The sequence below is a fragment of the Pipistrellus kuhlii genome, unplaced genomic scaffold (assembly GCF_014108245.1).
Source record: "Pipistrellus kuhlii isolate mPipKuh1 unplaced genomic scaffold, mPipKuh1.p scaffold_m20_p_3, whole genome shotgun sequence".
NCBI lineage: Eukaryota > Metazoa > Chordata > Mammalia > Chiroptera > Vespertilionidae > Pipistrellus > Pipistrellus kuhlii.
In genome coordinates, this window is record NW_023425529.1 from 164731994 (window position 1) to 164753982 (window position 21989).

Here is a 21989-nt window from a genome sequence, read left to right on the forward strand (position 1 = left end):
GTTTTTGTTGTGTGTGGGTATTTTTTTTTTTGTAATTTTTTATTATTTTTTATTGAATTTATTGGGTTGACATTGGTTAATAAAATGATACCTATTTCAAGTGTTCTATAATCTGCTGTTTTTTATAAGGATACTTGCTGTTGTCAGATTTAGGATTCACCTAGGTAATCTAGGGCAGTTTCACTCCAAGACACATAACTCAATTACATCTGCAAAACCTCTTTTTCCAAATAAGGTTCCAGGGATTAGGGTGCAGACATATCTTTTGGGGACCACCATTTAGCCCATTAGAACATGCTTGCTAAGGAGGGAGCCTAAAGAAAGGAGACAGAGTGCCCCAAGGGGAGAAGCAGCATGAGGCACGGCCGGGTGGTCTGATGAAGAGGCACACACCTATGGCCTGTCACGTGACAATCTTACCTGTCGAACTCACCTGAGTGGGCACATGTGCTAAGCCCTGTGCTGGTACAATAATTATGTATTATTCCTTTTAGCTTCACAGCTGACATAATAATGATAACAGCACATATTGTTTCCTGTTAGCTTCACAGCCAGGGTACGAGGAAGGCCTTACCCTCCTGGCTTACAGATAAGGAAACAGGAGGTGCCTGTGCACAGAGGGCCGAGAGACCCGTAGGGGAGCTGCTCTGAGCCTCCTCGCCCCTTCCAGTCCTGTGCTCTTCTCCCTCTCCCCCCCTCCCCCCAACTTGTCTGCCTTCGCCAGCTTTGGTTGTCCCCAGTGCTCACTCTCCCTGGCTGTCACTCATCCTGAATCCAAACAGATGTTCCTGGGAGAAGCGTCCTGAAAGGTTGGTGGAGGTGGCTGAGCGGCAGCCACGGAGCCAAAGTGCTTTACACGCATTCAGGTTGAGCGGGTTAGAGCTCACAGGATGCTGGCAGCTGAGCAGGGAGGTCGAGTTCCCTGGTCTCAGAGCCAGACGGCCTGCAGTGGAGCCCCGGCTGAGCCTGGGGGTGCTGGGGGGCCCTGCACCCGTCATGTCAGCTCTCTGTGCCTTGGTTCCCTCGTCTGCAAGTGGGGACCACAGTAGGACAGACCGTGGGTGTTTTGAATAAGGATGAAATGCGTGCGGATACACGTGCGTGTAAATATATATTACATGTAAAGTGATCGTAATGGTTCTTAGCGCACAGTAAGTGCTATGTGCTGTGTACTTAAAAAACAAACCCACCAAATAGCAGTCGAAAGCATGTGTTTGGTGCCCGCGGGGCCTGCATCTGTGACTCGCTGAGTAGGGGCTACGTGATACAGCCTCCTGAGTAAGGGCAGAGAGCCCTTGGAGACGTCAAAGCAGTAAGGTGCCAGGCTGTGCTGAGCAGGCAGCTTCGAATGGAGTCCCCTCGCCACGACTGGTGCCGCCTGCATCCTGGCCAAGGGGCTCTGGAACCCGTATCACACTTGGGTACGACAGTGGGCACCACCATGTCGTAACGGGAGGGTGCAAAGCTGCCTGCCACCGTGGCCTCGGCCCTGAGTGGGATCGGGCGGTTGTTACCAGGCAGAACTCACTCACAGCCTGTCTCTCTCCTCACAGGGCGATGCTGCTACCAGCTTTCTCAGGGCAGCGAGATCAGGGAACTTGGATAAAGCTTTGGATTACCTGCAGAATGGGGTAGACATTAACACCTGTAACCAGGTAAGTGGGATGGGGATGGGCAGTGGTCTCTGAAGAGCGGCTCCTGCCCGAGGCTACTCCCTGAGAGTTTTAATCCGCTTCCATTAACCTTCTTGCCTCAAAACTCCCCCAGGGCTTCCGCCTGCTGACGGCCCCGCCTGGCTGCTCACATCCCCGACCGAGGGCAGAGCCCAGGGGAGAAGGGCTGGTGCCCAAACAGTGTGGGCTGGCCCTGGGCTCCATCCCCTGCCGCCTCTTCCCTTAGAAGTCGCCTTGGTCCCTGCTGCAGCCTTGGACTACGCGGCCTTTGAACGTGGGCAGGAGGAAGGGCTTTGAAGGGTGTTGAGTCAATGGTGACATTACACATCCTTTGTCCGCAGCGGCCTTTGAGGATTCTCTGCAGGCTGGGAAGGAAGGAATGACGCGGTCTCGCCCACAGGCGGTTGACAAAGGCGAGGCTGGCTCTGGTTGAGAACCAATGTGGCTGACACAGCCTCTCTGGAGGTTTCTGCCGCTGCCAAGACTCTTGTTTTCTGGAGGGCGTGCTGAGGAAGCCGAGTTTATGCCACCTCGGGACTGGCTGGAGGGCAGGGTCAGACCAGGATGGAGGAATTGGCGGAATAGGGAGGAAATAAACCCCTAGCATGAGAACAGGGTGCGGCTTGGGCTTGTGGATTGGGTGGCATTTGTTTGTTTTTGCCAGCCGGTTAAGCCGTCCAGGTGCACATGCAGTTTCTAATTTAGAATAAATCTACTCATTGTGACTTTTTTTTCCCTTCCATTTAAACCATATAAAGATTGTTTTAAATGATGCTGAAATACCCATAACTTAGAATTTGCCATCATAACCGTTGTTAGTGTACGGTTGCATGGCATTAAGCGCATTCATATAGTGGTACAACCATCCCCCCCACCCTCTACCCCAGAACCTCTGCACCCGTTAAGCGGTAGTGCCTCATCCTGCCTCTCCCCAGCCCTGGCAATCAGTCTACTGTCTGTCTATGAACCTCACTTCTCTAAGGCCCTCATGGAAGTGGAGGCATGCAGTACTTGTCCTTGTGCGACTGGCTTATTTCAGGTAGCCAAATGCCCTCCAGGCTCATCCGTGTCTCAGTAGGCTGGATGATTTTTATAGGCCAGCGGGGCCTATAACTCTGCCTCCCCTCCCCTTCTGCGCCCTCCCTCTTACTTAAAATGCAAAATACCACTTGCTTTCTCTTCCAGGGTCAAGACCCCATTTGGATTCAGTTGGGCTCCTGTGGAGTAAATTCGCAGCTAAAGGATCGGAGGGAATGGAGCGGGTGGTGTGTGATGGGAAACAGACGTAGGTGTGTGATAGGAGGCAGGCACCCGTGGCAGTGAACTTCAGAGGCGAGGTGAAGCGTGTGGATTGCACTTCAGGTCAAAAATTGGATGAGTTTTTTTTCGTCCCTCTGTCCAAATATACAACACGGACCGAAGGACATGTCTCACCAGCCATGCAGAGCTGAAGGTTGGCCTTTGGATAGCAGACTGAAACTCCGAACCCATTTCTTTCCTGGGAAGAGGCGGTAGGAGTCAAATACAGGGCAGAGTGACTTAGGGGATGGGTCCCAGGGACCCCTGCACAGTTCCCCCAGAAACAGCTGGAGGTCCTGTTGGTCTCTCTCCCCAGGGGGATGTATTGCTGGTGCCAGAGGCCAGGCCTGAGGCTTCCTCTGTTTAGCTCAGAGCTGCAGAGACCCCGTGCACGCTCCTCTGCAGTGCAGCTTCCGGCCGGGGAGCTCCAAGCCTCAGAGGCCTTCCAAGGGTTAAGATGCCAGCTCTCAAAGGAATCCATTTAGCAGAAATGGGGACAACCTAACGCGCATAAGCCTGGAGCCAGGGCTCATTTTCGGTGTGAAATTGGAAGATTTTGATGACACCTGAGCCACGGCTTTGTCCTGATTGGCCCTCCCTGGGTGAGCCCTGAGCGTAGCTGGCTTCTCCCTGCTCCCCCAACTCTCCTCAGAGCACTTCAGGGCAACCAGGCATTATTTGCACTTTATTGACACCATTTCCTATCGATCCATCGGCTCGGTGCCAGTGACAGGTCGCGCTTGGCCCTGCCGAAGACTGAGGGGAAGCTCTGGCCTCAGCCTGGAGACTGCAGTCCTGGCTGGGACCAGCCTTTTCTCTCAAAGAGCAGAAGGCTGCGAGCAAGGCAGTGAAGGTCAGAGAGAGGAATAGGAAGGTTTCGCCCTGGAGCAGAGCTCCTGGCTGCTGGCTTAGTCCCGGCTCCCCAGATCCTGGCCCTGTTGGTCTTTGTCTAGTTCCCTGACTGCAGGGGGAGGGAGCTGCCGGTGGGCTGCCCCTGGGGACTGCCAGCGTTGCCCGAGCCTCATTCTGGTTGTATGGGGCATTATGGTTTTTGCTCTTGAGTGGAGAATATGGGGGAAGGGCTATAGCAGTTGAACTTATGCCCTCACTAAGCACATTAGTGCACCCATCGGGACAGGGCTGCTGCTGGGTAATGGTCACAGGGCTCGCCTCCTAATGGCTCCAGCGCCTTCTTCTCTTTAAAAACATCCACTCGTTGTTTTGGGGAAGATGAAAACAGGCTCTTGTCCTGAGGTCATGGTTTTGAGAATGTGTTTTGCTTGAATCTTTTGAGCTGGTGGACTGTGACAGCAGCCATACAGCAAATGCTGATCCTTATGTAAGAAACACACTTTCAAATAGTATGTTTTGTGGAAAGAATGTATGCTGCTTGCCATAATAGGAAGTAATTACTCTAAGTAGTGTGAAAAGAGGAACTTGGCTTATATAAGAGACATCTGAATATTCAGGGCAGTTTCCTTATTGCATATCATGTCTACTCATTTTTACAATCGTCATCATTTCTATACTTAGAAAACAGAACAAGTTCACACATAAGGACACACATGTACATATGCACACACCAAGATCTTTATATGAATGCTGGATTCTTTCATTTAGTCAAGCATTCCTCACGCATTAGACCCATTGTCTTTAGCCAGTGTCTTTCTGTACATTTCCACCTAATGTGGAGTGCTAAGCTTTAGGGATTTCATAGTAAAAAAAAAAAAAAAAGTCCTGTCTTTATCTTCTCTGAACTGTAGTCCATTGTGCTGAGGACTATCAATCAAATAGCCACATAAATAGATATGCAAACCAAATTATATTAGGCATGGTGAAGTAAAAGCATAGGATTTTATGAGACTACTAGAGGCCCAGTGCACAAAATTTGTGCATGTTGGTGGAGGGGGGGGTGATCCCTCAGCCTGGCCTGCACTCTCTCCAATCTGGGACCCCCTTGGGGGATATCCAACTGCCAATTTAGGCCGTATCCCACAGTCGAACATCCTTCTTGCAATCTGAGACCATGGGCTCCTAACTGCTCTCCTGCCTGCCTGGTCACCCCTAACTGCCTTTGCCTGCCGGCCTGATCGCCCCCAAGAGCTCTCTCCTGCGGCCTGATAACTCCTAACCACTTCTGCCTTGGCCCCACCACCATGGCTTTGTCAGGAAGGATGTCCGGAAGGTCTCCTGGTCTAATTAGCATATTACTCTTCTATTAGTATAGATATGAGAGAGACTTGACCTAGAGTTGGAGGTCAGGGAAGGCTATTGTGTGGAATAGATAGCTGAGCTAAGGGGTGAGTGAGGTGAAGAAAGGGAAGAACATTCCAATCACAGAGAATAGCCTGTCCAAAGTCCCTGAGGCAGGGAGAAACTCAGAGAGTTTCAGAAAAGCTGAAGTGGCTGTAGTGCAAAGAGCAAAAGAACCAGCTAGGCTGGAGAGTGAGGTTGGGATTGTGCTGGACCTTATATTACAGGCAGGGGCACTCATCACAACAGTCTACAACTGGGACAGCATGCCCCAGGGCCCAAAGCAGTGTGTGTGTGCTTGTTTGTGTGCATTGTGTTAACCTATAGTTGCTGATTGAGAGGAAAGATCTACGGGATGGGGGTGGGGGGTGGGTAGAGACAGAGCAGCAGCAGTGATGGTAACTTAAGAGCTTGAGGCAATGGGAATTGACCAAGAGGAATGGATGTATTTCATCATTTGACAAGCTGTACAGCTGTGTCGGCGTGTCTTGATAGAATATCCCTCTGCTTACAGATATTCACAATTCTGACCCTTATCCTAAGAGCAGAGGGAAGGGAACCACAGACGGAAGCACAGGAGTGACGTGACAGGAGGTGTGCTTTAAAGGATCACACTGGCTACTGCGTAGAAGGCATATGGAGGGGCCCAGAGGTGGATATGGGGGGGTGGGGACAGTTTTGAGACTCTTACACTAGCCTGAGAGAGAAGTGTTGGCAGCTTGCATAGAGATTATGAGTGTCGAGATGAAACAAGGGGAAGAGTCTCAGTGAGGAATTGGAGGGGGCAGGCAGTGAAGGAGCCCCTAGGGATGACTTCTGATTTCTGGCTTATTCAGAGATGGAAGCACCATTCACTGAGACCAAGAACACTGTACTATAGGGAAGGGGGGAACCCAGTGTGTGGAAAGAGGTTGAGAGGGTAAGGACAATGTTGTGTGGAGATCCTCCTAAGGAGTCTTTGAGGCATTGACATGAAAACTGATATATAGTAAGCAATTGGATATTTGAGCCTGGAATAGATAAAGATAGAGACTTGGAAGCCATTCAGCATTCGAGGAAGTCAAATGCTGGCATTGGCTGATGAAAACTGGGATGAGAGCATGCCGAATATAATCCCACCAGTGCCTTTGTGGGATCATTCCATATGTATTTATTAAACACCTACTCTGTGCCAGGTACTATTCCAGGCACTGAGCAAGACAGACAAAATAGACCAAGTATGTGGCAGTTATATGCTGGTAAAGAAGACAGACATAACCGAGAAAATGAACAAATGTATGTCAGCTCATGAGAAGCACCATGGAGGAGAAAGGTATTTCAGATGCGGTGGTAAGGAAGGTCTCTCTAAGGGCACGGCTTCTGAGAGACCAAGAGAAGTAAAGAAGACCAAGTGGCTTCTGGGGAAAAGCATTCCTGGAAGAGGGGAAAGCATGTGCAAAGGCTCTGAGGTAAGCTTGGCTGGTTTGGGGGACAAGAAGGACAGAGTGGTGCAGGGGAGTGATTCAGGGGAAAAGTAGTGGGCACGGAGGTGGGAGAAATTTCCAGGGCCAAATCTTGAAGAGCTTACGGGCCACCGTGAAGACTTGGATTCCACAGTAAGGTGATGGAAAGCCATTGGAATGTTTTGCACAAGAGAGGTTCAGTCTGATGTAAGTTTTTAAATGATCATCCCAGGTGCTATGCGGAGAATAGACTTGGGGCATAGGGACAGAAGCAGGGCGACTGGTCAGGAGGCTGAGGCAGTGGACCAGGGAGATCCAAGGGATGGCCTTGAATAAGTAGGGACACTGAAGGTGAGGAAGCCAGAGGACTTGCCTCCCTGGGTTTGCTGTGTTGTCGCCCTGGCTATGGCGGTCTCAGCACACACCATGAGGCTATGTAGGGGCCAGGGGCTCTCTACTCAGCCGGAGACCATGTCATTCTTGCCACTGCAAGAACCCTGTACAATGGGATGACTCATTCAAAATCTCAGCTCACAATCCATCGTGGAAGACATTTCTGACCCCCAGAACCTGGAGTATCTCTGCCTTTGAATTGATCAGCATCTCTCTTGCAGCTCAGCGTAGCATAGGAATGTTGAGCACATCTCACATGTCCTAGTAGAGACTAAGCCGCCTGAAGGTGAAGTCCATGGCTGCTTATTCCTCACAGCACCCAGTTTAGGGTCTGTCATAGAGTACATGCTCAATATTTGTTGGAATAAATAGCTCCATAATTACGCACATTCCAATATCAGCTTCATGTGTTCCATTTCCAGGATTATTGCTAGGTTACTTAATCAAATACAAGTATTTTTCTGGAGGCCATAGCAATTAAAAAAAACAAAACACTTTCTGCAGTGAGCTAATTGATCTTACACGTTTACCAGTCAGCCCCCCATAAAAAGAGAACAAGAGGAGAATGCTCAGGGCCTCTGTTCTCCTGAACTCCTGGAAATGTTGGGTCCAATTAGATGCTTCACTGGGAACCACCAGCTGTAACTCCAGGAGCAAAACAAAAAACAAAACAAAAAACAAACAAAAAACCCCCCACCTCATTATTTTAGTTTTCTCCTCTATTCTTATAATGCTAGCAAACACAGGCTTGCTTGGCCTTCCTCATGAGAGCGTTATTTGAGGTTCCAGGAGGAAGTTCATGCCAAAAAGTGAAGCCTTGTTGTCTGCAGTGTTGGCATCAGGTTAGCCCTGTGGAGCCTCCATTCCTACGGCCTGTCCTATCCTCTGAGTCTGAGTCTCCTAACTCCCAGCCCGAGGCTCCATGCTTATTGCTATCCGACTTAGGATGCATCTGCGTTCCTCTCCATTTTTTTCTGCGTCTTTTCCCACTAAAAGGCAGGCACCTCAAGGGGAAAGGGCTTCATTTTATTCAATGCTTCTTTTCAGGATTCTGCCTGGCACATAGTAGGGGCTCATCAATTCAGGCAGTAGATGTTAAGCCTGCCGTAACCACTAAGAATTGACGCGTAGCCCATGGAGGATTGCTCTAAGCACTGCCACTTTTAGGAGTGTTGTGAAATAGTCATTCATAGGATAATGACTTTGTTGTTCTGATTCTGGCACTGGCCCCGCTCGCCAAGTATGTGGCAATATTTACTGCAGCATCCAGAAGCTGGAGCATCTGAATATTCACAAAAACATAAACCACTTCCAGCGCCAAAACACAGCCAGGGAAAGCATGCGAAGCCATGCTAGTCTTACTGACTAAGTTCCCACATGCACCCATCCCTGCTGGGTACTTGTTGATCGTGAAGGTAAAGGGTTTTCGGCATTTCTAATAAATGGAGCACCTGTAGCAATAGTTTCTGCTGGAGAGTAATCTTTTCTGCAGAAACCAGATGCCAAGTCTTTTGATCAGGATTTCCGAGGCTCTGGTGATTGTGATAATTGCTCCCTTTCCAAATTATAGACTCTCAGCGCTTAGAGGTCATGGCATTCAATTCTCTCATTGGGCATCTCAGAAAGCTGAGGTCTAGAGGTTACTTCTGAGTATCATCTGAGCTTTATGACTCTGGGTTTGATGAGATGGGCTTGAGAAGACCACCTAAAACTTCCTCTGCTCATTTATCTATTCACAAACATGTGTGGAGCACTTACAAGGCCCGAAGCAGCTTGCTAGAGACTAAATTCATTTATCCCCTGCTTTCAAAGAACTCAGAGGTAGGGAAAGAAGTTCAGTTTGTATATGTGAGGTGGACAGAGCAGAAGCAGGACAAGTGAGGCCAGTGAGACTGAGAGGCGAAGAGCTGAAGAGTCTTCCTGAACTAGAGTCTGAGTCTGGGTCTCCTAACTCCCGGCCTGAGTCTCTACACTGCACTCTACAGGTGGACTTGGGACTTGCAGCAGAGCCTTTTACTCCCTGAGCCACTTTCCTGGAATCAGTTTCCTATCCCCTTCTTCATGGTAAAGGAAGAGTTAAATGACCAGTTACATGAAGACGTCCAGTTGTAATGACAGTGGGGACATCTCTGGGATCCTAGGGATGAGGAAAAGTGTGAAGAGCAGCCTCAAGAATGATCTGGAACATGTTGCAAGGAAAGTGCTCCTCCCCCCCACTCCTTTTTATGGCTTGATTGCTGTCAGTTTACAGTGTGGAGACCTGATGTGATATACCTCTTCCTGGAAGACTAAGAAAGAAGATCGTGCTGTGTGTGTGTCAGACTGTACAAATGTGCATTCAGTTCCGCAGACTCTTAGGGACCATGTACTGTGTGCTAGCCCCCATGCTACGACCTAAGATACATGTATGCCAGTCCCCATACTATGACCTAAGATACATGTGTGCCAGGCCCCATGCTATGACCTAAGATACAAAGGCGAGATAATATTGTAAACCTCAAAAAGCCTATCCATTGAAAGACGCAGACACAAGGGCAGATAGATGCAATTCTATTCGATAAGGGACCTTGCTAGAGTTGTCGTCAAGTGTCATGGGAACATGGTCGAGAGAAGAGTTCGCTTTTGGGGGGCTGGAAATAGGGTATGATGTGCCAAAGAGCGAGGGACAGGAAATGTCCCAGAGAAAAATGGCATTTGACCTGGGCCTTGGAGGAAGGTTTGCCTCGCTCGTTATTAGAGGAAATGTGAAACCCAGTTCCCACGCTTTCTGATCGGAATGGACCACGCATGTACGTCTGCCTGCGATTATTGACATTTGATTGTGAATTCCTTGATACAGTTTTTTTTTGGTCATTTTTTTACAGTCATGTCCCTGATCTTAATTGTTTTGTGACTTTTTTAATTTAACAAGAAAATTAATCAATGACGGTTATTTAAAAATTCACACTGTGCAGAAATATCAGTCTTCTGTAAGTCTGAAGTCTTCCCCTGCACCCCAAATCTCTGTGAACAGTGGGGTGTGAATCTTGTCAGACCCTTTTCTGTGCATCTCTACAAGCTTATCTTAATTGGTTCCTGGGAGCAGTGACGTTGTTTTATTCTGGAATTGTGGAAGGAAGAGGAAGCTAGGAGGTAGAGCAGTTCTAATACTTGGAAGATGTTTGGGAGATGAAAGGAGGAGGACTGGTCAGGAGGATAGTTAAAAGGCCTTGATTCCTTATCTGATGTGCTTTTCCCCAAATCCCACTGCCCTGCTTCTGCAGGCCTGGCTCTTTTTCTCCTTTTAGAGGAATACCGAGATCTCGGACATAGAAACGGTTTCTAGTCCATAGGAGATATTCTTAGCTGCTGAGCTGAATTTCAAAGTCCCGTTCTCTCATTAACTTGAGCTCACACTTCCTCCTCCAGTCTCCCCAAGGGCCCCAAGCCCTGCAGCTGATCTGCGCTGAGCCCTGGCACTTCGCAGAGCGTGGAGGCTGTGCAGGTTTCCTAACAGAGTGGAGGGAAGGTGATCTGGGGTTGATTCATCTCCTTGCACAGCTTTGGAATAGCGTGGGCTCCTTTCTTTTTTTTTAAAAAATAGCCAACGAAAAGGGTTAGAGTGTCTTTCCTCCTCATGAAAGTATCTAGTAAACTATGAGTCTTAAGAGCTACCTGGATGGGTCTAAACTTAGATCGCAATAAAACAAAGGAGGGGAAGTGCTTGGATCCGGTCTTGTTCCTTTCCATCTGCATCACCTCTTCCTTCCGAGTTCGTCCTTTCTTCTCTGTTTCTTTTCTTATTCTGTTTTCCCCACCCCTGGATAAGAGGCAGGTTGGCAAAGGAGGTAAGTTATGCTTTTCCTCCAGGGTTATGGCAGTTGCTCCAGTCCATCTGGCTTCTGGTCCGTTAGCTCCCAGAATCATACATGTTTAGCAGACCTAGCCCACCAAGCAGTGCCTGCGGAGCCAGCCGTGTCTGGGTGAGGAAGAGGCTGCAGGTGGGATGGCCCTGCAGAACCCGACACCTGCCCTCTGAGACAGGTTTTCCCATCAGCTGGTTCCCACGTGGGGCTGTAGGCTGCTCTCCTGCTCTCCTGTTTTCATCCTGGAATAACCTCTGAACTCCGGCAAAACTTGCACCTCTCCATTAGACAGGAGGCATGTCTGCTCAGCACCTCACTTTGGCTCCGAGTCCTGAGACAAGCAGAACCCTGACGGCCACCCATCCTCTACGGCCCTAGTCAGAGCCCAGAGTTACACCCTGCCTCTGCCTCTTCCACCACTACTCTCTCCTACTTTCTTCTTTAAAATTTAATTAGTTTCAAACATATAAAAATGTTGCAAGAACAGTACGAAGAACTCCCACATCTCTTTCACCCAGATTCTGTTACCATTTTACTGCATTTGTTCTATCATCTATCTATATACTATTGAAGTAGCTAGCTATATACTAGGGGTGTCGAACTCAATCAGAGAAGGGGCCAAAATCTAAAATCCAGCCTAAATCGCGGGCCGAATGGTTTACTGAACAGTCATAAACTGTCATTGTGATGGAAACGCAGCGGAGTGCAGTGATGACAGCGCGGTGCGGGCCACATTGCAAGGCCTGGCGGGACGGATTTGGCCCGCGGGCCTTGTGTTTGACACATGTGCTATATACGATATAATTCTCCATCACCCTAAACATTTCAGTGTGCATCACCCAAAAGTAAGGACATTTTCCCACATAACTATCCTACTAGCCTTCCGATCAGGAAATCAACATTGATTAACACAACCATCCAAGACTCCATTAATGTTTGCTGGCCATCCCAACAATGAGAGATTGTTGTCCCTCTCCCTCCCTTTCTCCCTCGCTCCATCCTTTTTCCTTCATTCTTCCCCCTTAAACTCTCCTTCTATCTCTATCTCTATCTCTATCTCTATCTCTATCTCTATCTCTATCTCTATTTTCTCTATCTCTATTTTATGCATCTCTATCTCTATCTCCATCTCCATCTCCATCTCTAATCCCCTCTTTTGCAGGCGTCTATCTAGAACACACTGTGCTCAGTTGTCGTGTCTCATTCATTTTCCCAGCCCTTGCCTGTCTCTCATGTTTATGACAGTCTTCCATTCCATAACTTGAACCTCCATTGTATCTGCTGATGTTTCCTATGACCCAACTAAGGCAGTGCATTTCTGGTAGGAATACCCCCAAAATTATGCTCCCTTTCTACCCCTCCTGATATTAGCCCTGACCACCTAGTGAAGTTGGTGTCTACTAGGTTTTTCTACTATATAATTATTGAATTTTTTTCCCTTTGTAGTTTATCAGTATTTTGTTGGGGGTATGTGTGTGTGAGTGTGTGTGTGGGGGGGGGGGGGGATATTCTGATGTAATGCCAATACCCTCTTCCTCATCAAATTTCCAGCCACTAGCCTCGGCATTCATTTGTCTTCTACCCATATTAACAACCACTATGAGATTCCAAAGAGTGATTCTCCATGTTTGTCTTTTAGTCCACATTTAAGCTATTTCTCCTCTCTCATTGATTTGTTGTGCACTCCCCCACTCACCCTATTTATTTCTACCTGTAGTAATCTCATATTTTTCATTTTGATGTTCAAAGCTTAATTAAGCCAATAGGAGCCCTTTCAGTCATCTGGCTTCTTTGTTCGCCGATGTGTCTTCAGCATTCTTGGAGCATGTTCTTACTTTTTGGCACAAGTTGTCCCAGGGCCATTTTGAGAGCTTGTTTGGAGGTTCTAGCAGGGGAGCACAGCTACTCATATACCCTTGACCGAAGACCGGTCCTCTCCTCTGGGGGGAAAGTCGTCCTCTTCGACCGAGCGCGCAGCTTCGGGAGGGACGCACATGGATCGGTGAGGGAGGAGGGGGACACCCGCCTAGCCAGCCAGATCAGCCGAATCAACCCTGGCGATCAATGGGGTGACAGATGTCACAGCCAGATCGCCCTCACATCCCCAGGGCCATTTTGTACTTTCCCTGCCCCAACCCTGGATCAGCCATTTTCCCAAGGTTCCTTTCAGTGGAGGATGATATTTAGACACCAAAATCTGGTCACTGGATGTGCCCATTGCTGCTGGTTGCAGCATGTGCCTGCGTGTACGCACACATCTGTACCTATTTCTACATCTATCTAGGCACATGCATTTTAAACATCCATGGCAGTATGCCAATACTTCCCATTCAAATCTGACACCTCAGGTTTCTTTCTAGCCTTTCCTCTTTCCAGGTTTGTGCGTCCCTACGAACAGTGAGAAACCCAATTCCTACTAATTAGCATCATCCTCTACGTATTTATTTACAATATCCAAGCCACACCAGTGTAGCCCTCCTCTTTTTCACACACCAGACATACTTCTGCCCCAGCCTCTGCAGGGAACCCGCTGGTTCACAGCCCTGCTTCCTCAGATGCCCACATCCCTGAACTGGGAGTGGGAGGGAGGGGAGGAAAGGAAGAGAGGAAAAAGTGGAAAACTCTCATTCACTTTTGATTTCATTTCTGTTGTGGCTGAAAATTTAGTGCAGGCAATTTGGGGAAAGAAATCAATATTTATGTTGGTGTATTAGTGATTTTGCTAGCTGCTTAATTCATTTCCTTATATAGTCAACCGTAGGGATGGTCACTCCCTCTTTCCTTTCTTGTCATCTCTTGTTTGTTGGGTAGTGGACTGAAATAATGAGTGTCAGGGATGCTGGGTGGGAGGGGGCAGGTGAGCCTTGAAGTCCTCAGCTCAGAGCTTGAGTTTGCCAGTCCATGGAGGCTGTGTTTGCAGGTAAAATAAATGCCTGTGAGAATGGCAATGCAAGGGTTGTTTGTCTGCTCAAGAATGTAAGCACCGGCTTTTGAAATGTTCTTGCAATTTTCAAAGACATAGATCTTAGGGTACCACATCCTTTCTATTTGAATCCATCCTATGCTGTGGACAGGGTAAGAGTTAAATTTCCTATGACATGTCTACTGTATTTGTACATTTAGAAATCAATTAGTGTAATTGGACCAATCAGATGCTAAACAGAAGAATGATTTGCTGAGAACAAATGTCTGGAATTGTGTATTTTGCCAATGGAATTTCTCACAGTTGGTGCAAGAAAATGCTCCAAATTAAATCATTCAGGCTGAATATGACTTTTTTCTTCTTTTGAAAAATGTTAAAACAAACACCGCCTGGCTGAGATCTCCTCTGTCTCCTACCAGACAGATTGCTTCTCAGGCAAATCCTCTCCATTGACATTTTACCTGAGAAAGAGCAAAGGCAGATGAAGAATTCCAGGTGTGTGTGCTTGGCATGAAGATTTTTTCCAAAAAAAAAGGGAAAAAGAACCTTAAAGGATTGTCCGCTGCATTAGAACCATGTGGATGAGATCATGTGGGGCTAGTGAGCCTCAGAGGCTCAGTGTAAGGAGGTAAAAAGCTCCCAAGAACATTGCTCCCACCCTACGGATGAGAAAAGGCTGGATGTTGTACAATATTATAATTTTCCCTATCCTATCGGACGGCTGAAGTAGTAGGGCCACCAAGTTAACTGGATTCCAAGGAGGGACAAGAGGTCCCTCCAAGGAGAGGGCCACAGTTTCACCATTGGCAGAGAATAGAAGGAAGAGGTGGTGACCACACAAGCTAAAATCAAAACAAATTCTTAGAGGCTAGTGTGATCCAGTGTGTCTGTGACAAGATTTTCTCCACAGGCCTCCCTGAGGTGCTCATGAGAAATATAGAGATAAGTCAGGATACCAGAGAGAGCCTCCCGTGTTCACTGTGGAGGCGAGAGGCAGAGGCGCGCACGGGTGTGTGTGTGTGTGTGTGTGTGTGTGTGTGTGTGTGCAGACAAAGCCTTGCCTGCTTTCTAGACTCTTCCTTCATGTAAAGCAAAAGCACACTCTCTTACTTTCAGACCACAGGCAAAAATTCATTCTCCATGGGATGGAGTAGAAACAAACTCCTCTGCCCTGGGGAAGGGAGGAATCAGTCCTGCCCCAGGTCACAGGCAGAGATCCAGGGCTGCCCCAGGGTTTTGCCTCTACTCCTGGGCAAGGACAGGAAACAATCCTGAACCAGGATCCTACACCAACAAGGAGACCTTGCTCCTCTGTTATTGCTGGAGGGAGAACAATAAACTCCCACCCAAGACCAAGTGTAAAAATAAGGGGAAGGAATGCTAAAACAAACAAAAATAACCCAAATTCCAGGCACACAGCCTGCCTGCCTGAAGCTGGGCCAGGCCTAAAAGAAACTTCTGTACTTTCCCCCACATGCTCAGCATCTTGTAACAAGGAAGAGCATGCCCCTGCGGGGAGAGGGGCAAGAACATGGAGAAAGACCCCGTTTTGAGGCACAGGCATGCAGGGATAGCTGGAAGCTGAGGGGAGACTGAGAACACAGAAAAACCCTGTCACCCAGTTCCTCCTCTAAGTTCAAGGTAACAGCAGCCTACCTCTAGAGGAATTTGAAGACTGTGGTATACTAAAGGTAATAACAAAACCCAGACCTAGGTCAACTTTTGATTAGATTGATTCAGCTCCCTCACCCCTAACCCCCCACCCTGCTATACTAAAACTTCACAAAAGAAGAGGCATTTCTATGTGTGAATGCTATTTACTTCAGTGTCTGGTTGCTCTTTCTACACATAATGTTTGGCATGCAATTAAAAATTACAACACACACATAAGAAAAAAAAAAAAGTATTGTCAAGAGACAAAACAATCCATAGAACCAGGCTCAGAGATGTTCTAGATATTGGAACTGTGAGGTGGACTTTAAAATAACTGTGATTAATATGTTAAAGGGTATAATGGGGAGAGTGGACAACATTCATGAACAGATGGGGAATTTCAGAAGAGAAATAAAATACTATAAGAAAGAGTCAAACAAGTTGCTAGAACTAAAATAAAACCACTTCCTTGGTGATGAGGAATTTCTTCAAAAGCTTATAGCTGAGGAAAGAATCAAGGAATTTGAAAATAACTCAATATAAGTGATCAAAATTGAAACAAAATATACAAAAACAGTGGAGAAAGAAAAGTAGAACAGAGCAGCCAAGAATTGTGGGACACTATTAGCTAGGCTAATAGCTGTAATTGGGACCCAGAAGGAGGCATCTTTAGGAAGAGGAATCTGACAAGCTGGTGTTTTCCTGAGAAAGGCATGTGGTTAAAAAATGGCCACAAGTAATTTCTACTTTGCTCCCCTGCTTCCAATTTAGCTGAATTATTTACTCGCATATTCCTCTACCTCCTTCTTGCTTATCCTCCAATTATTTGGGGAAGATATGTGTGGTTCACTCTCCACACTGCCCCCCTCCCCTTCCCTAGCTACTTCCAGCAGTCTGTCTACTTCCAGCCATCTGGTGTCAAGAGGAATGGCTGAGAAGGTTACTGGTATATAGCATAAATGAAAAGATACAAAGCAAGACTCAGCAAGCCTGCCTTTTAACAAAAAACAACTTAATTTAACTAAAACAAGACAGCTGGATCCTGGCTTTGAAGGGGTGGGACATTATAGTTCACCTTCTTTTTATAGTTACAGCTAAGAGCAAATAGCTCACAGATCTTGTTCTCCTGTCCCCCTTCTTATTTTAGCAATAAAAAAATAGACTTTAAAAATGAGCATTAAATACAGTATTTATCCATGAAACACTCCTTTGGTACCGTAGGTGATCTCCTGTGTAGACCAGCTATGCATCTAATAAGATCATTGTACAAGCTGCTCTGTATACGTGTGCAGTGTGTTAGCTTTCAGGCATTCTGCGGTGTCGGCCACTGGATGGTGGCCAGCCAGCTTCCCGCTGAGGCCCGCTGCTGGAGAAAACTCGCTACAGTAGGTTGGGAGCTGGGCATCCCTTGAATTCAGATGCTTCCTGGAAGAAAGAGGAAGGCACTTGACGAGGCCGGGAGCATGGTTTCTAAAATTTTACCCGTTGGGTTTAGAATCTAAACTCGGGCACGGCTTTGCGTGTTGCCACTGTTAATGACCTTGGAGCCCTGGCTGTGTAGATGCTGCCTCCTACAGCCTCCTCGAAGCTTTCCCCAGCTCCTTGACGGAGCAGCTTACGCAGGCCGTCTGGGGCATGTTCACGTGGCTTCGCATTTATTTTTTTAATGCATCTATTTCCTTCGCCAAAGTGAGTTCTTTAAAGCTAAGGGTTCGTGTTTTATTCATCTCTAGCCTGGTGCCAGGCACAGAGCAGATTCTCAGCAAACATTTGCTTCATGAATCAGACTGAGGAAGTGCTCAGCATGAGGTGACTGCTGTGACTACACTGTAGTTGAGACAGATGTTTGTCGGAACGATGCTCCTGTGTGACTGTCCACAACGAATCCCTGGGCCTGACACACCTGTCGTAGCTGGGCCCAGGTGATGAGGACGTTGGATTCAGATCATCACCGTCAGACTTGAAAGTAATGGAGGGTGACTCTGTTGAAAACAAACACATGAAAATAAAGTGAGAAAAAATTTAAAACCATAAAGAAGGAAGAACATTGAGCCAGGACCGGATGGGAGCTGAGTGAAACTATGAGAGATGCAGCTGCCTGGTAATAAAAAGGGGGAAGCATGCTTTCATCATCTGATAAAAAGAAACATGCCTGTTCCTGGGGGGGGACCCCAACCTGGAGGGGACCCCCAACCCTCTTTTTTCCTGGGAAATCCAGCTTGGTTCTATGTGTGGCTGTGCCCTAGAAAGGCTGTGTGACCTTAGCTCATCATTTGACTTCTCTGGTCTTTGATTTCCCAGCATCCAGGGCCTCTAATATCCCTTTCCATGCTCTGCATAGACAGTCTGTCTAGAATCCCCTCTGAGTGAGATCCTGACACTGGCTCCAGACTCCAGGGCCAGCCTCCCGGAGCAGTAGCAGTAAGCCTGAGGTGCTTTCCTTCTAGATTTGCCAGTCTGCCTCCTTTGAGGCATTCACAACCAAGAATGCTCATGGAAAATAATTGTGCTGTGCAAGTGAGCATGAGAATTCCCCCACCCACCCCACTCACCCCACCCCACCCCCGCCGTCAGCACCCACCGCCACACTGGCTGCTGCCACAGCTGAGTCCCCTGCGATAAGCGCCTGCAGCAGCTGCCCAGGCTCCTGCAGCTAAAAAAACGCCACCCCAGGTCCCACGTAATCACAGAATGCTGTGCTCAGCGCCAGAACCGGCTAGATAAGGCGCTTTGCAGATCGTAGTACGCGGGAAGGGAGAAACTCCAGTGCAGACCTGCGTGAGGGGTGGGGGTGGGGGAGTGGAGTGGGGGAGGGGTAGAGAGGTAGGGGGGTAGAGGTGCTGGAGGTGGTGGCGGTGGTGGTGGGCTAGTTAAGGACACAGAGCTGGAGAAGTGGCGTCCAGAGCAGAGTCACTTGACAAATTGCTTTTCAGTGAATTTGTGTTTTGCGAATTGCTTTGAGGGGAACTGGCTTCCTTCAGCCCAATGGTCTCCACGCTTCCCCAGATTCCTGTCCTAACAGATTGCTGTCTTGCCTTCAATCACTTTCTCCCTTTCTGTTATCAAAACTGGCTTTGATCTAGACTTCATCTGATAAGCGTATTCTCACTGGGGTGTGAATAATTCACACCGATTTGGACGCTGTGTTTAATGGTGTTTGGAATCTCCAAAAGGAGGAAATCCCATTTGCAGGGGGAGCTATTAGGTGAAGGTGTCCTCCCGTCACCCACCCCCACCTCTTGCCCCTCACCCCCACACGCCTTGGTGCGGCTGTCCCTGCTGATGTGCAAAAAGATTTGGCCACTGCGGGTGGAGTCTGATCCGAATAGGAAGTAGGTGAAGTTCCCTTCGGAGCCCACTCTTCTCGTTGGCATCCAGGGCACCTGTTCTGGCTACCCTGTCTGAGGATCCGAGGCAAAGAGATCTGCAAACACCTTCCATTTCCCATCACGGGAACCTGTGCTGGTCTCTGCTTCAGCAATTCCTCATTCCTTTCCTTCGCTGGTTTTAGCAAAGCAATGGGACTAATTTGTGAAGGGCCAGTGCACTACCATCCCCAGGTAGAATATTTGTTTTTTGTTTGTTTGTTAAATATATTTTTATTGATTTTTTACAGAGAGGAAGAGAGAGGGAAAGAGAGTTAGAAACATCGATCAACTGCCTCCTGCACACCCTCTACTGGGGATGTGCCCACAACCAAGGTACATGCCCTTGACCGGAATCGAACCTGGAACCCTTCGCAGACTGACGCTCTATCCACTGAGCCAAACCGGTTTTGGCTAGAATATTTGGTTTTAACAGGAATCTCCTGGAAACGACGTCCTGACACAAAGGGAGAATAGTATTAATAGTTTCAGGAACCTGTGATGGGGCTGTGGAGATATTTGAAGATAGATGAGTAAGGGACCCCTCAAGTTACACCATGGTGGCCAGGCTCTGTCTTCTGGGAAAGGAACATGCTAGAACATAGTTGACCAAAACAGGAGCAGGAAGGAGGGATGGGAGAAGAGGTGAGAACTGTTGATGGGGAAGGAGCAGGAGAGGAGCGAGACACAAATGTCAGGATGGAGATTGCTTCGTGACTAAAACCATTTTCTCCGTGGAGCCAAGATCTACTCATCCGTTGGAAATGAAATTTAGTGCACTGGAATTAGTTCCGTCGTGTTGTCAGGATAATTTGTGGCTCTGAGCAGCGCTCTTTGAAGTCAGCTTTTTCCAGGAAGTTTGGAAGCATCGAAGGGCAGGTCTCTGAAGACCGGGAAGCAGGAGAGGGATAGGAGCACGTGGGCCAGGCTGCTTTCTCCGGGCGCAGAAGCAGCTTCCCCAGGGAGAGCTGAAACTGTCCTTGGCTCCGGAGAGCTCCTGGTGGCCTGGTGATTGGACATGGAAAAATGGTTGCTCCCTTTTTTTCTTCCTTTTCCCTACAATGTAACTGCCAGCTTTGGTCACGTTTGAATGGCAAGGTGGCAAAGAAGCGATTTTCATACTAACTCTTTTTTTGAGGTAGGTGGTTGGTGGCATTTAATTTTCATATGCCCTTCTTTCAAAATATATTATTTTATTAAATGGGCATCTAGCTCTGCTCATGTTTAGGGTGCACTGGTATTGCCTCTTTCCTTTTTCTGGTTGCTGCCGTGACAATGAATGAACGAGGGGGTTGAGGTTATACCGTTTCTATTAAGTGGATGCCTTAAGCCTGGGCAAGATCTGAACTTCAAGGTCATCCATTGGCTTTGTGAGAGTTTCCCACACTCAATTCATATCGAGGGGGTGTTGGTCTTGTTGTTATCCCCTCTTTCCCTGCTCCCCTGTTATCTGATGCTCTTACAGAAGAGCTGCTCGCAGAGGCTGGCCCAGCCCTGCGTGGCCTAAGCTGATACCACTCAGGGCCCCTCCAGCTCTCCCCTTCTGCGCTTCGAAAGGAAGCAGGACACGCAGGATGCACAGTCCCACTAACCACACCCTCCCTGCCTCTCTGCTCTTTACAGAATGGGCTGAACGGCTTGCACCTGGCCTCGAAAGAAGGCCACGTGAAGATGGTGGTTGAACTTCTGCACAAAGAGATCATTCTAGAAACCACAACCAAGGTACGTCTCTTGCGGGGGGAGGTGAGGAAGCCTTACATTGACAACTCAAATGTGTGGGTCCTTCAGGTGTTGTTCGAAGCCTTGGCATGGAAAACAGCCCTTCCTGAGCCCATGTTTGCATCCTTCTGATGTTCTCTTGTCTTCCCAATCATTTCCTGGTTCTGTGAGTCCCTGAAGTCACAGGCTCCTGTTTCTGCAAAGATTCAGGAGGCCTTTACTTTATCCGGATCTTAGACTATCAACCTAAAAGTAAACTCCATGCTCTGGTGGCTTCGTGCTTCCTCAGGGTCCTTGACTCGAATACGGGGACTGAGAGCATCGTGAGCCCCACAGTCAGGTGCCCTGGGTCTGCATCCTGAGATACTTCCGACTCTGTGACCTTGAGCAACCTACTCTGTGACCTTGAGCAACCTAGCCCGTGAAGAGCCTCCATCTCCTCATCTGTGAAATGGAGAGTATATTACTCAGGTGCAGGGTTGGCGTGAGAATGAAATGAGATAGCGTAGTCTACGAAATGCCTGGCCCTGAGGGCTGCGGAAGGGTCCAGAGACCTCTCACCTACCTTCTTCAGCAAGTCTTCATCCATCTGTCAGCCCCAGGCTGTCTCCTCTCCTGACACACAGCCTTCTCTCTTACCGGGACGCACCGGCCCGGGGCTGAGTCACACCTCTCCCAGCGTCTGCTCTTCTCCGTAGCCATCGATTATAAACACCGGTGGCTTCCGTCCAGAAACCAAAGTCATGAGACGAATGCATCTACAGGTTGCAAACTCGGTTTTATTTCTTCTATCCATACATCTTTGCTGTTCAGTAAGCAGGATGCAGCCAACATGGAAACACGAAACTAAGCAAAAAAAAAAAAAAAAAAAAAAAAAAAATTGCCTCCGATTCACTAACTCGAGTCCTGCTTCCTCTTTCCTTCCTTCCTCTGTCGATTCCCGTGGTTTTTCTCTTGGGCTTCCCCCTCCAGCCTCTTGTCTTCCATCTGCTATTGATCCATCGGCCTCCATTTCAGTCCCAGGCAGCAAACGCTCTGCCGCCTCTCCAGCAGAGACTCAGAAGAGCGCTGTGCGGAGAACAGATATAATTTGTGGTTAGGAAGTGAACTACCCAAATATTATGAAGGTAGAATCATCTCTCGAGATAAAATTCTGTAATTTTCATGTCACTTCCCGGAGGCGGGAAGATCTCACAGGTGAAACAGACACAGCTGCTCTTCCTGAATGTGTGCGGGCACTTTGCTCTTGAAGTCCTCAACAAACACCCACTGTGTCTGCCCTGCTCCTGCTGGGGGGGGGGGGGGGAGGGTCAACTGTGCTCTCTCCCACGCTCTCGCTCACCTGGCTGCCAGCAGCGTGCCATCTGCGTGGGCCGGAGCTGCCTGCCTTCCCTGGCATCCCCCCAGGAGCTGCAGAAACACTG

General features: G+C 48.2%; 1 protein-coding gene across 11 annotated transcripts in view; it reads left to right on the forward strand.

Annotated features, from left to right (window-relative positions):
* ANK1 (ankyrin 1) overlaps window positions 1–21989 on the forward strand; it is a 210362-nt gene that overhangs the window by 113366 nt on the left and 75007 nt on the right. For all 11 annotated transcript variants that reach the window (XM_045588856.1, XM_045588857.1, XM_036456825.2 and 8 more), the window contains exons 2-3: window positions 1554–1655; window positions 20470–20568. In XM_045588856.1, coding sequence (XP_045444812.1) covers window positions 1554–1655; window positions 20470–20568 — 201 coding nt within the window. The remainder of the gene's footprint in view (window positions 1–1553; window positions 1656–20469; window positions 20569–21989) is intronic.